Consider the following 13,001-nt stretch of genomic DNA (forward strand, 5'->3'; position numbering starts at 1 on the left):
TGTCACCTCAAATTTAGTCCCTCTGCCTCACTACTACTAAAAAAAGTAAACCAAACCTACAAAAAATAGGACTTCTTTAATTTATACATCATGATATCTATTTATCTGAAATATCAGAAAGAGGTAAAAATAGGAAAATATAGAGAATGTTAGAACTAGGAATAATCTTTGATATTGCTCTTGTTTTTGATATCACCCATACAATCCATTAATAAATTCTGTGGATTCACATTCAGAATGTGTCCAAAATCCTGCCGATGTTTCCCTCTCAACCTTCACTACTCCAGTTTAAGCCACCAATATCTGTCACCAAAAGAGCCTTGACTTCCTTCTTCTAACTTGTCTCCTTGTGCCTATACCTACACAGAAGTCAGAGTAATCGTTTTTTCAAAAAGTCTGATTATGCCATTCTTTTTCCCGAAGCACTTGAATCGTTTCCTATCTCTTATAAAGATCCCGAATCATTCCCATGGCTTGCAAGGCCCTTCATGATCTGGTTTCTCTCTGACCTTATCTCTTATTATTTGCCTCCCCCTCCATTTACTCAGCTCCAGCCAAAATGATACCCTTGACTATCTTAAAAAGGCCCAGTGTTCTTCTGCCTTGTAGGTTTCACACTTGCTCTGAGGCCTCTTCCCATAGAGAGATGTGTGGTTTTCTCTCTTTCTGTATTATGCTGTCTCCTAAAATATCCCCAAATCCGAGTGGCCATCTTTGACCATCCTTTCTGAAACAGCAGCACACTTCAGTTACTTTCTGTCCCTCAAACCCTGTTTCATTTTTCATCATATAATTAACTATCCCTACCTGACATGTTGTATGTGTGTATTTACTCTCTCTCTTCTCTAGCACTCAAATGACAAGAAAGCAGGAATTTAGTCTGTGTAGTTTACATAGAAGTACCAGTGTCTAGAATATTATCATGCACATGGTAGGTATTCAATAAATTGGTTTATTAACAAATAGCCTAGTCAAAAAAAAAAAAAAAAGGCCAGAAGTGCAAAACAGATAATTTGGGGACCTTTCTGTTATATACACTATTTTTAATAATAAGAGAGACCAGAAGAAGAGCCCAATGAAGAAGTGGGTGCTGTTGTTCCCTTTCGTAGATAGTAAAATAAAGACACAAAGGCTCATGGTCACCCAAATAAAAATGGCTGAACTGGGATTTGTTTCCAGGCAGTTTCCTAACCAGACTACAGTGTTTTTAGTGTTTCCAGCTCTCTTTTCCATTTTCTTAAAAATAAATATTGTTCTTAAAGTAGAAATAAATGGCCATTTTAGAAACTACAGGGGGAAAAAAAACCTTTAAAATATGACAGTTGATAGTTGTATATTTCCTGGATTTTTTTCCTGTATAATATTTATTTTGTATTATTGAGAGCAAGCTATGTGTGTTACTACATGTTCCTAAGTCAAGTGGAGTTACCACCATTTCTCCCTCTAACATAACATTCCAGCATTTCATGACAGGATGTATTTTTTGGTACATTATTATTTCTCTATTTCCATCTCCAGTCCCTTGCTTAAAACAGGTGACTCTGTGCTTCTTAAAGTGAGATTTGTGTCAAGACAGAAGAATTTTCAGACACTTGAGATAATTCCTTTCCTTAATTCTATTTCTAAAAAGTACATCAAGATGATTTTTCCAGACCCTGGCTAATTAAATGAGAGAGGAATAATATCTGAGGAAACTTTGGAGAGTGAGGGTTTTTCTAGTCTAGACTAAATGATGATTTCTGGAGATGAGGAAAAGGAGTCAAGAGGACTGTGGACTGCACGAGGAGACCCAGGTAAGAGCCGGCACCACTCTGCGGCTGCTTCTGGGAAGGTGGCTGGACCTCAGATAGGGTGGCTCCATTGCATATTCTAACCACTAGATACCCAAACCCATTCGACAGCCTAGGAACTCAAATATCACAGAGAAGCAGCATTCAGTGAACAGGCCAAGAAAGGTAATAAGTTATTTATGCCTATTTTTGGACTTTGAAGATTGGTGAATGGAAGATATACTTTAGTGCCTTTGTGTACTTTTGAAGCAGAGTCTAAGAAAAATTGAGTTGAATTTGTTTCTATCCTGTTTGAATTTCTCACAGGACAAGGATAAATGGGTAAGGGAGAAAAATATATACATATATATTTATATATTGAATACATATATATTGAAACATATATACATATATATTTTTAACATATCTAATGAAAGAAAAGCTGCTTTTTTGGGGAAAAAGAACTAAATCTAGCAGCCATGCTTTACTGAGGTACAAATAAATTTAAAAATATGTAGTAGAAGTGGCTGGCAAAAATAACATGGCCAAAATAACAAGTATTATTATAGAGGGCTGGGAACAGCGAGCCAGCTTTAGCATTAAGAGTGTTAGTTCCAGGAATGGATTGAAATTGTTAATATAAAAATAAATTAATAGAGCGATGCAACTAAAGAACAGTAAAATTTGGTGGCCCCAAGGCATCTTTGACCTGGGATGTCTGACTGAGCCTAGTGTAGGGAGCAGGGAAGCAGGCGATTGGATTGTTAAGAGAAATCAGGGGGAATGGCAGAGAGAAATGTGGAATACAGTAAAATGGGATGTTCAAATTTAACAATGCCAACTTGGTTTACTGTTACTCTATGGAAAACCACAAAAATTGTAATTAACAGTTAAGTAGTATACTCTCTATTTTTTTCAAATAAAAGTCTTAGAAAAATGTGAACTTCTGTGATTCTATTATTGGTTATTTGATAACATACTACTCCCGCCCATGAAAAATTAGTTATCCCTTGGCCTTTCCACAATGATGCAGTGGTATATGACAGACCAGTTGTGTATAGAAATTACATAATGCTAAATACTGCATTTTTAAAAAGAGGTAAGTCCTGATGGACATGGCTTAGCTGATTGCGTGTAGTCCCACGAAGTGAAAGGTCGCCTATTGGATTCCCGGTCAGGGCACATGCCTGCATTGAGGGCTGAGTCTCTGGTTGGGGCACATGCAAGAAACAACTGATTGATGTTTCTCTTGCACATCAATGTTTCTCTCCCTCTCTTTCTCCCTCCCTTCCTCTCTCTCTAAAAAATAAATTAATTAAATCTTTATTTTTTTAAATAGAGGTTCTACATATGCCTTCTGTCTTCAAAAGAATGTCCATAACAATAGTCTGCATAATATACATGAAGTTGGAATCCTAGAAATTTCTCAGCACCAGGAGTCTGACTGGGAAATCTGTGAGTTTATTACTTGCAGCAAATGTAGGAAATCATGCATTATATATCTTTTTCTCTGAAAGGATATATTTGAAAGCTTCTGTGGCCTGATATGAATACAGTAGGGAATGGTGACGACTGCAGTAAAATGGCATTCATGTGCCCAGCCCTACTTATTTTTGGTCACTCAGTTCTATCTGAACGAGGGACACAGAGTTCTGAGCATTTGTTTAAGACTGGAGAGATATTTACAGAAAACATCCTCTTTTGAAAGACTAGCTAAGCAAAACAAAACATTACAGTGATAGGCTTTAAATGGTAAATGAAAGTTTAAGAAGTTTAGTAGGAGGTTAAATGCTCTGTGGAATAAAACAGAGAAGTAAATATATGGGGCTTGAATTATCTTTCAGTGCAGATCTCATTATGCTTAAAAATTAACTTGAAGAATGTTAATACTGTTGAAAAATACTGCCTTCTTAAGGAAAAGAAGCATTTGGTCCCAAATAAGATTTGTTGTCTTGTTTAACCTACCTGTCTTGACTTCTTGGGAGATTCTCTCAAGCATGCTACCCATGACCCAGTTTTCTTCCCCATTTAATTTAGTAGCTTTTCTCTGGTACTATTGGCCTATTGATAGCAAATATCTCATCTAGTATTCAGGTCAAGGATAAAAATAGATATATTAGTGGAAATGTAACTATAAGTATTAGGATATATATATATAGATAGATAGATAGATACATATATCTATCTATCTATCTATCTATGTATATATATCTCCTTATTTGAAATGTGGTTAAAATCAGTTTAATCTGAATGTCATTCTAAAGATGATAAAGAAAAGCATTCATTTTGATAAACACTTGAGCCAAAAAAGGATATTTTCCTTCAACTATTGTATGAGTACTTTCAAAATAGACCAAGAAAAAGAATGGAATACATTTGTTTTAGTAATTTAATTAGATCTCAGGGGAAAAGAAAAATTGATTCCCTCAATCAGCCATCAAAGCTTATCTTTTAGACACCTTATTAGAACAGATGGTTATGGAGTTTGATGCTAGAACCACTGTCTTAGAGAAGGAAGCTAAGGGGTTAAAAAGGGTTAATTTATATTAACTTGAGAGACCATGCCATATTCATAGGGAATGAGAAAAAATTATATTTTAGTCAATTATAATTTTAAACAGAGTTTTACATGCAAATAGATGATAATATCAGGATTTTTCAGACTATGGTTATAAGAAAACTTGTGTCTTTTACGAGTTAAAGAGTTTTCAACATATTTTTGCAATTAAAATTCACTTATAGTGCTAAGGTGTATCGCAAAAGAGTTTCTATATATTTTGTGTGTCCATAGAAGTAAATACATATTCAATTACTCATTTACATAATAAAAATTTATAATATAAAAATTAAAGAAATGTAGGAATTTTATTTTGTAATTTCAAACTTTAAATACTTTTAAATACTAGTGAAATGTTTTTAGACATGATAAAATTTTTCAAAAAACTATAAATATCATTCCTTTCACAAAACAGTAAATTAAGAGGTACCATAACTATCTTGGCTATCAAAAGCCAATATTATATATTACAAGGACTTGGAAGTTTTAATTGATGATGAAACCCCTTACACGTTAACACAGGAACAATATCGATCTCTTTGAACAAACAGGAGAAACTAACTAAAATAGTTATGTTTATATTAGCTTTCTGTCAGCTCATATTAGGCTATATCTCCCTTTTTATTTTACCTCTGTTAAAAAAAATACATTAGTTTCAAGGAGTGTAGGCATTGTCAATATATTAAAAAGTGAAAATGGATTTTGATGATGTTTTGAAAATCGAATTAAAACCTCATTGGAGATATGATTCTTCTGTAAATTTTGTTCTATGCACCATAAGATGAAAATAAGTAATACTAAGCTTTGAAACATTAATATTTTCTGTTTGTTGTAGATAAAGAAATATTTCTCAATAAGCAGTATAATCAGAATACTATTCAGTATTTCACAATTTTATACTATAAAATAAGCTTTTAACAATTATTATTATCACTAAGCAAGAAAGTGTGCATAAGTAAAAACTAAGATACACAATGGAATTCATAGTCTTGTATTATATTCACTTTAACAATAAAGCAAATATTCAGTATATATAAAGTCATGCCAGTCACTGAACTAGGTATAAGTAGTATGAAGTCGAGTAAGGCATAGTGTTCATATAAAAAAATCCACAACAATAATAATTTTATAGTAATTACAAAAATCATGAAAGTCATAATAAACCTCATTTCCCTGTCTTTAAACCAAACTAAATGGAAACTCTTGCACATAAGTGTATAATCCCAACTTTACAAGTTTTTCTTTAAATACTTTAAAAACATGTTTTAGAGGAATACTTCTACATTTCAATTCTTAAGTTTGACTATCATTTTGTAAAGATTTGATAATTATGACCTAGAGTCATCAATAAAAGTTTAACCAGCTAATGAGGACTGAACATTCATTCTAAATTTATTGCTTAAAATTCATATAAGTAAAAATTTCAAACCTCAAATTCATGTGACATCAAACTATTACAGTGAAATCTCTATCTTTTATATGCCAAGCAAACAATGTGTTCCATAAAGTATTAATTTCTATTCCAAACTTTTACATTTATTTAGCAACTAGAATGACAATAAAACAAGTATTTTAATATTTGATATGAGTATTACAGATTAAAGCAGTTCACTTTATCACCTACACAAAAAATATTGTTACTATATTTATTAACTATTTTACTAATATTTAATAACTATCCAAAAATACTATAAACAATTGTTTTTGTTTGTTTCTTTTTTACCTTGAAAGGCAATGGCTCTTCAGTAAGAGGACTAACAGGAAGTGAAGTGGTGCTACTTGCTGGGCTCATGTCTGCGCTCTGCAAGGAAAACAGATTAGAACTGAAGTTGCACTTTTTGTAGTTATTTGTATTATTCATAATTTAGAATATAATCCTTATTATTAAAATAAAAAATGAATAAAATACAGATGTAGAAAAGTTCGAATTATTTTTATACAGTCAATCATGCCTTACTTGGAAGTAAGTAGTTATCTGAGAAATTAGTCAAATTATCACAATGTAGATTACAAATGCATTTTATTAAATACAGTGATCATCTTCTGTGTTAGGGTAATACTTAGTATTACACTTAGTATTATTGCATTTTTTACCTTTTCTTTAAAAATAATGCTATTTCTGTAACGATTCATCTGTTGGTATTTCCATGTCTCTCAAACTGATTTTTGAAACAGAAATTAATCATTTTTTCTTTCTTTTATGGAGGATTAAATTATTGTACCAAGTTTTTATTCATTATAAAAAGTATGTCTGCCATTGTTATACAATTGCAGAAGTATTAAAATTACTGCAGAAGTATTAATTACTATGAAGTATTAAATTACTAAGATTCCCATAATCATGGAACCTGATATAAACTTTCTTATTATATTCTGCTAAGCAATTATTTTAAAGACAAATGTTTACACAAACATAAGAGCATTATTGGGAAGCTGCTAATGCTATTCTTCTAGTCCTTTAAAAATGCCATCACTTAACAGCAGGGATGGAACTAGAGAGCATTATGCTAAGTGAAAAAAGCCGGCGGGGGGGGGGGGGGGGGCGGGGCGAAAGACAAATACCATACGATCTCACCTCTGTGTGGAACCTAACCAACAAAACAAACAAGCAAGGAAAATATAACCAGCAGCATTGAAAGAAAAAAGAAATCAACAATCAAGTGGGAAGGAGGGAGGGGTGGGCGGGGAAAAAGAAGGGAAGGGTCAAGTCAAGGAACATGTATAAAGGACCCGTGGACAAAGCCAAAGCGGGGAAGGATTGAAGGAGGGAGAGGAGGAGGGAGCAGGGGAAAGTGGTGTGGGGAAGGCAGAGACAAATGTATTTGAACAAAAAAGATAAATTAAAAATTTTAAAAAAGTCATCAGTTAAGACATCTTAAATAAGAGATTGGCTTGAAAAAAGCAGCTTGTCGTTATTTTTTCCTTAAAGAAAGGAAAGGATATTGATGATAGATAGCAACATAAGTTATTTTACTATATTCTTATTTTCTCAGAGGAATTTTTCCATTTAAGTAGATAAGCAAAAAAAACATTGAACATAATTCACACTTACATTTTCAGCTTGTTTTCTGGATGTACATGCACATAAAGACAAGAAATTTTGCAATAAAGATTAAAGCAAAAGAGGAATTAACCTTGGTGGAGATAACAGAACAAGTGGAGAAGCTTGGCTGATTTCAGTTCCAACAAAAGAACAAACTAAGGGTGGATGCGGCAACTGCTACAAATTCTTAGACTATTCAAAAATTATTTTCAATTTTTTTCATTCTTGTGTACAATAAACTGGACACATTGAAAATATCCATTAAAATGAGATTACTCTGACTGTAGTCCAGAAACAATGGTAAGAACTATAGGGACCAAGACACTCAACATAATTTTTATATAACACTCCCCTACTTTAGAAGTTGATATGAGAGTATACATTGGGTTAAAATGTCTAAAGGAGGAAGTCAGGTAAAAATAGAACAAGAATTTACTAAAGGAAGCTGAAAAATACATGCATCAGGTAACTGAGGCAAGTTACTGACTTTAATTTCTAAATGTATTCAGAGCTTTTTGGCCATTTAATTTTTTAATCAAAATTAGGAAATGTTCTGAATTGCTGACTGTTTCTACTTGATTACATGATCTAATGGAGATACAAAGATTTTCTTAGGAATGAATTTACCACAAGATTCTACATAAGAATTCAATAATACTTTCTTTGCAGAATTAGAAAAACAATGACTTGAGCTGTTTCTCTCATCAGAGTTCTCACAAAAATTTAAGCAAGTGATAGACGGCAGTTCATATGTAGTTGAATTGCATGATATTTTCCTGAAGTACTGATATTCTGTAAAGCACGTTAAAGTATTTGCCCTTAAAATCATATATTCAGGCAACAGAGATGACATTCAGTTATAAAAATATAAAATCCTTGATCATATTCTTGCAGATGAAGGCTTTTGAATTTCCACAAGTAGAGTAGCTTAAAATCAAGCTTCATGATTAACCTTTTTTTAGGGTTGAGGTATCCTGTAACATTCCAGAAATAAATGTGCCATCCTAAGACTGTAGAAAACAGATTCTAAAATTTGCATCATGTAACCTTGATTCTCTGAATGTCATTCTTAGGGAAAACTTTGCTCTAGCTTTCACTTTCAGATTCATCTTATGGTGTGACTTTAATTCTATTGCTCTTAGGAAATCTTGAGAAAAATCTTTAAAAAACAAATCAATCTTATATGACAGCATCTGATAAAATGCATTTAATTATTAAGTTGAAAAATATGTATCAAAGAATAGAATAAAAACCTTCATTTTTAGCTTACTGTTTTTCCATTTGCACATCAGTGATTGGTAATTTATCTGTGTTTCCAACTTGTTTATCCTTTTAGATAAAATACTAAAGTCTTCAGATGTGTTTTATCCATACATCATACTATACTTCAGTTTATTTACTTTTCATTCAATGATAGCCATACTAATGCAATTGTTTATCTAAATTCAAATTAACAAAGTACTTCATAAGTTGCATTTGATGCTTCTAAAAGCTAACAGCATGTGTTCTACAGTATCTTCATAAAATATTTCATTCGCACTATGGCTTTATCTGCTTATGATATATTTCAGAGACTGTGGAAATGGCTGGTTTATAACAATGTTAAAAGTCAATCCCATGGGAATATAGAAGACTTATTCTGTACAAAAAATAAATGATGCCAAAAGAAGGAATCTCCTTAATTCTCCTGTAACACTCAGGAGTTTAACTTATTTGAAAACTGTATTAGATGTTCTTGACAGGTTATAAGAAGCCTATCTTAATTCTGACAAGTGCCCTAAAACCTTGTCTTCGGCTTCTGGGTCCAATAAACATCTGCTTCTTTCCAACACTAGATGGTTAAATCACATGAACCTAACATTTTTCCTACACTTAAAACGTTATTTCACCCAAATTACTAGATTCCACCCTTTCTATTTCTATCTCATGCATGCTAAATTCTTATTTATTTTTCTCCAGATTGAGCTTAACCTTAAATACTACCTTTAAATTCCATAATAAAATCTAGACAAGTATTTACTTTTGAGCATATCAGATATGTGTATACATGAGAAAGAGGTATTTATCACCCCATACTAAACACTGATGTGCTAGATCATTTTAAATTACTTTGGCCTTTCATTTATTTCACATAAACAAAAATGTACAATATAAATTATTTTAGGTCTAGCTTTTTTCACTCGGCAAAATGATTTTAAAATTCATCATATCCTGAAGTATTTTGTTGTGTCAGAGAGTGAAGAAGTGCTCAAAAGATAAAAGGATAAAACATGCCAAAGAGACAAAGGAGCAAACTTAAAAGATTTCTCAATTGCCAAAGATGAAACACTTTGAGCAACAAAATAAATAACATAGTATCAGATAACATCTGAATGTATAAAACAAAAAAGATAGTCATGAATTCATACATAAACAAATAAGTAACCAAATAAATAAATAATTGGGAAAGAAACAAGTCTCTCTTATAGAGCATTCCAAGTAATTTAGGTAGGTACTTCTCCTCTTCAGGAAGTGGAACTTAACACCCTACCCCCATCCTTAGGTTGTGAGGTTGTGTTTATTGGCTTATTTCCAAAGAGCAGTATATGAAAAGGGGGGAGAGGTAACTTTACAGTGGAGAAAACTGGCAAACACTACCTCAACCAAGTGTTCATATAGATAGCATGATATAGTGTGATGTGAAGGGTAATTCACTTTTGTGGTCCTCCTACCAAAAATCAATTAACTCAGTCTAATCATGAGCAAACCAATGGACAAATCCAAATTGAGGATCTTTTTGCAAAAACATTGACCAAAGTCAAATTCATCAAAAACATGGGGAATCTGAGAAGTATAAGAGATTATGTTTAGTTACGATGACTAAATATAAAGTGTAATCTTGGACAAAATCCTGGCATAGCAGAAAGGACTTTAGGGAACACTGGTGACATCAAAATAAATTGCTGAGTTTAGTTAATATTCATGAACCAACACTGGTTCTTAGTTGTGACAAATTTACTCTGTTGAGGTAGGATGATCATAACAGAGGGAACTGGATGAGGGATGCACAAGAGTTCTCTGTATTATCTCAGCAACTTTTCTATAAATCTGAAACTATTTTAAAATATTATAAAAAGTCTATTTTAAAATATTGTTCATAGCAATATTACCAGATTTTTTTAGGATTATAATACATGACTGTCATTTTACTGAAAGCTTCTAAGCTTTCAAGGGCTTGTATAACTTCCACAACATGAACTTTGACAGACCATTTTATTGGGGTACATAGACTATCTACTAAAGAATTTTTAATCTTCTATTAAGATCTCATGGAAAAGCTGATCCTAATTTCTTTCTTTTCTTTCTTTTTCTTTGCATGATTTTGTGTTCCACATGATAACACTGAAGGAAGGCTTCCGCCATATAAAAACGATCTGTTTGAGTACTCTTAAGGTGCTTGGTAAAGTGAGTTTGCACTATTAATATTAACTGAATGCCATAATTCTAAGTACAGATCCATTAATTATACCTTCCCTGAAAGCATAATTAATGGAGCTGTCCTTTGGGATTAAAGTTTATTTACAAGGATTTCTTGAAGTGAAATATGATCAATTGAGGTCAAATGTGTTGAGTACATAAACAGATTTAAGTGTAAATAAAATACTTTAATTTTTTAAATGATTAGGGTAAATTTTATAAAGTAATTTTCTAGGTATAATAACATAAAATGGCCACCTAAATGTGTTAGCTCTAATTTGAACATGTATTCCTATAGTTCTAAAATTATATAAAAATGTACCACATGTTATACTCCACTGTTTTAATAATCAATGGTGTTACTATTGATAAAATACTTACGGTAATTAGATTTCTGTAGTTCAACGGGCTATTTTTCTTGAAAATATTTCTTTTAGATGTGTTGTGGAAATTTGTTCATTTATTCATTCAGTCATTCAATAATTTTGAATATACATTAGGCTTCCATGTCTTTAAGTGTTAAGTTTTCTCATGATTCATCCCGCTTGTAAGACATGGTTGTCCCAAGGACTTAGTAAGAAAGGGAATTCAGAACATCTAATAATGGTACAAGAAGACATTCTATATGTATTAGCGGGTGGACTCTTGAGTAGAGTTTGTGTCCTTCATCAGGTGTATCTTACAAATGATAATGAGCCAAAAGCCCCGGCCTCCTCCAATCTAGGGTGTTGACTGCTACATTTCAGCACAACTCCGTGAGAAACCAGTTAGCCAGGAGGAAGCTGATTTCACTCATTTCATTCCTTAAGTGGTATATATTTCATGCTTACTTGTTCATTGTTTTGGCAGTAAAGTAACATTAGAGTGACAGTAAACTGAATTCAATATCTAGCAGGACAGGCTCTTTGTACTGGTCAAACTCAACAACCTTACCAGTGTATGTCGCATCTCTCACCAGTCCTGTTTTCTCTAAATGAAAATTTGGAGAAATATATTTCTTTATAATATGTTCCTGTAGTTGATATATGCTGCTTTGCTTTTCCAGTATCAAATCCATTTTACCACTAACAAAATTTGAATTTTCCTTTGGGAAATGATTCCTCCTAAACTCTCAGTACCTTTGTTTTAAGTAGTACTGATCCAACACCCTTGAAATAGGCAACATATAGCAAGGTTCTATAGGACACAAAAAGGCACAGAAGCCATATCATTTAAGTGAAATTCAAAAATGGAAACTGTGTTGGAATTTTGAGAAACAGATTCTTTCATTCAGCTAATGTTGCAAAGGTCAAAAATATGTTTTTATCTGATTTGCCAGATGTAACCAAGTACATGGACCACTCCTAGGAAAAAATCCAACAAAGGGCCAATCCAAGAAATGGAGAGAAAAATACTGGCGTCTTAAGTACATATTTGACAAACTGATAATTAAGCTCTGCATGGTCAAATAATTTTTACAAAACAGTGTGCCTGAGATTTAAGCATCCTCTGATATAGGAATAAGCCCTATGATTGGGAAATTGCAAGTTATAGAATCTAAAATTTGAACTTTGCTGACACAAGGGGAGCAGAGACCAAGGCTACTACTCTATTCTAAGATGCAAAGTTACCAATATTTACAATAGCAAAATAATTTACAAAATTATTTTTTTAATTTTGGGGGACTCAGTTATATACTTTTGAAATTGGAACTTTATGATTTAGTCAAAAGATGCCTGGATATAAGAATGTATTTGCTTAATTTTTAAAATCTAGTACATATTTTAAAATTAACTTTTGACTAGATAACACACTCACATACTCTTTTTCAGGGAAAACACTTCTCTTTTACTTTTAGTGCCCAGACATCTGAAGGCTTCTAATTTTATCAACTTATTGTATAAACTTCCATAGATGTTATATGTACTTGTATATAATAAAAATACATAGAGATATATACATATATAATAATTGAATTTTCTCTTTTGTACATAAAAGATATACACACGATTTCCATATCTGAAAGTCCTTTAAATGAATTGACTCCTGTGCCTTTTGTGTCCAACAGGAAAGGTGATCTGGGACTTTGCTATATGCTCACACCTATTTCAAGGATGTAGGATCAGCACTACGCAAAACAAATAGATTGAGAGTTTAGGAGAAATCATTCCCCAAAGGAAAATTCAAATTTTGTTAG

The 13,001-nt window shown here is 32.4% G+C and overlaps 1 protein-coding gene across 1 annotated transcript in view; it reads right to left on the reverse strand.

Moving 5' to 3' along the window:
* The window catches only part of CCSER1 (coiled-coil serine rich protein 1), an 898,936-nt gene that overhangs the window by 386,399 nt on the left and 499,536 nt on the right, over nt 1-13,001 (reverse strand). Inside the window, exon 7 of the mRNA XM_054591576.1 lies at nt 6,050-6,127. Coding sequence (XP_054447551.1) covers nt 6,050-6,127 — 78 coding nt within the window. The remainder of the gene's footprint in view (nt 1-6,049; nt 6,128-13,001) is intronic.

The sequence above is a fragment of the Pteronotus mesoamericanus genome, unplaced genomic scaffold (assembly GCF_021234165.1).
Source record: "Pteronotus mesoamericanus isolate MK-2021 breed Mesoamerican mustached bat unplaced genomic scaffold, CSHL_Meso_final scaffold_232, whole genome shotgun sequence".
Classification (NCBI taxonomy): Eukaryota; Metazoa; Chordata; class Mammalia; order Chiroptera; family Mormoopidae; genus Pteronotus; species Pteronotus mesoamericanus.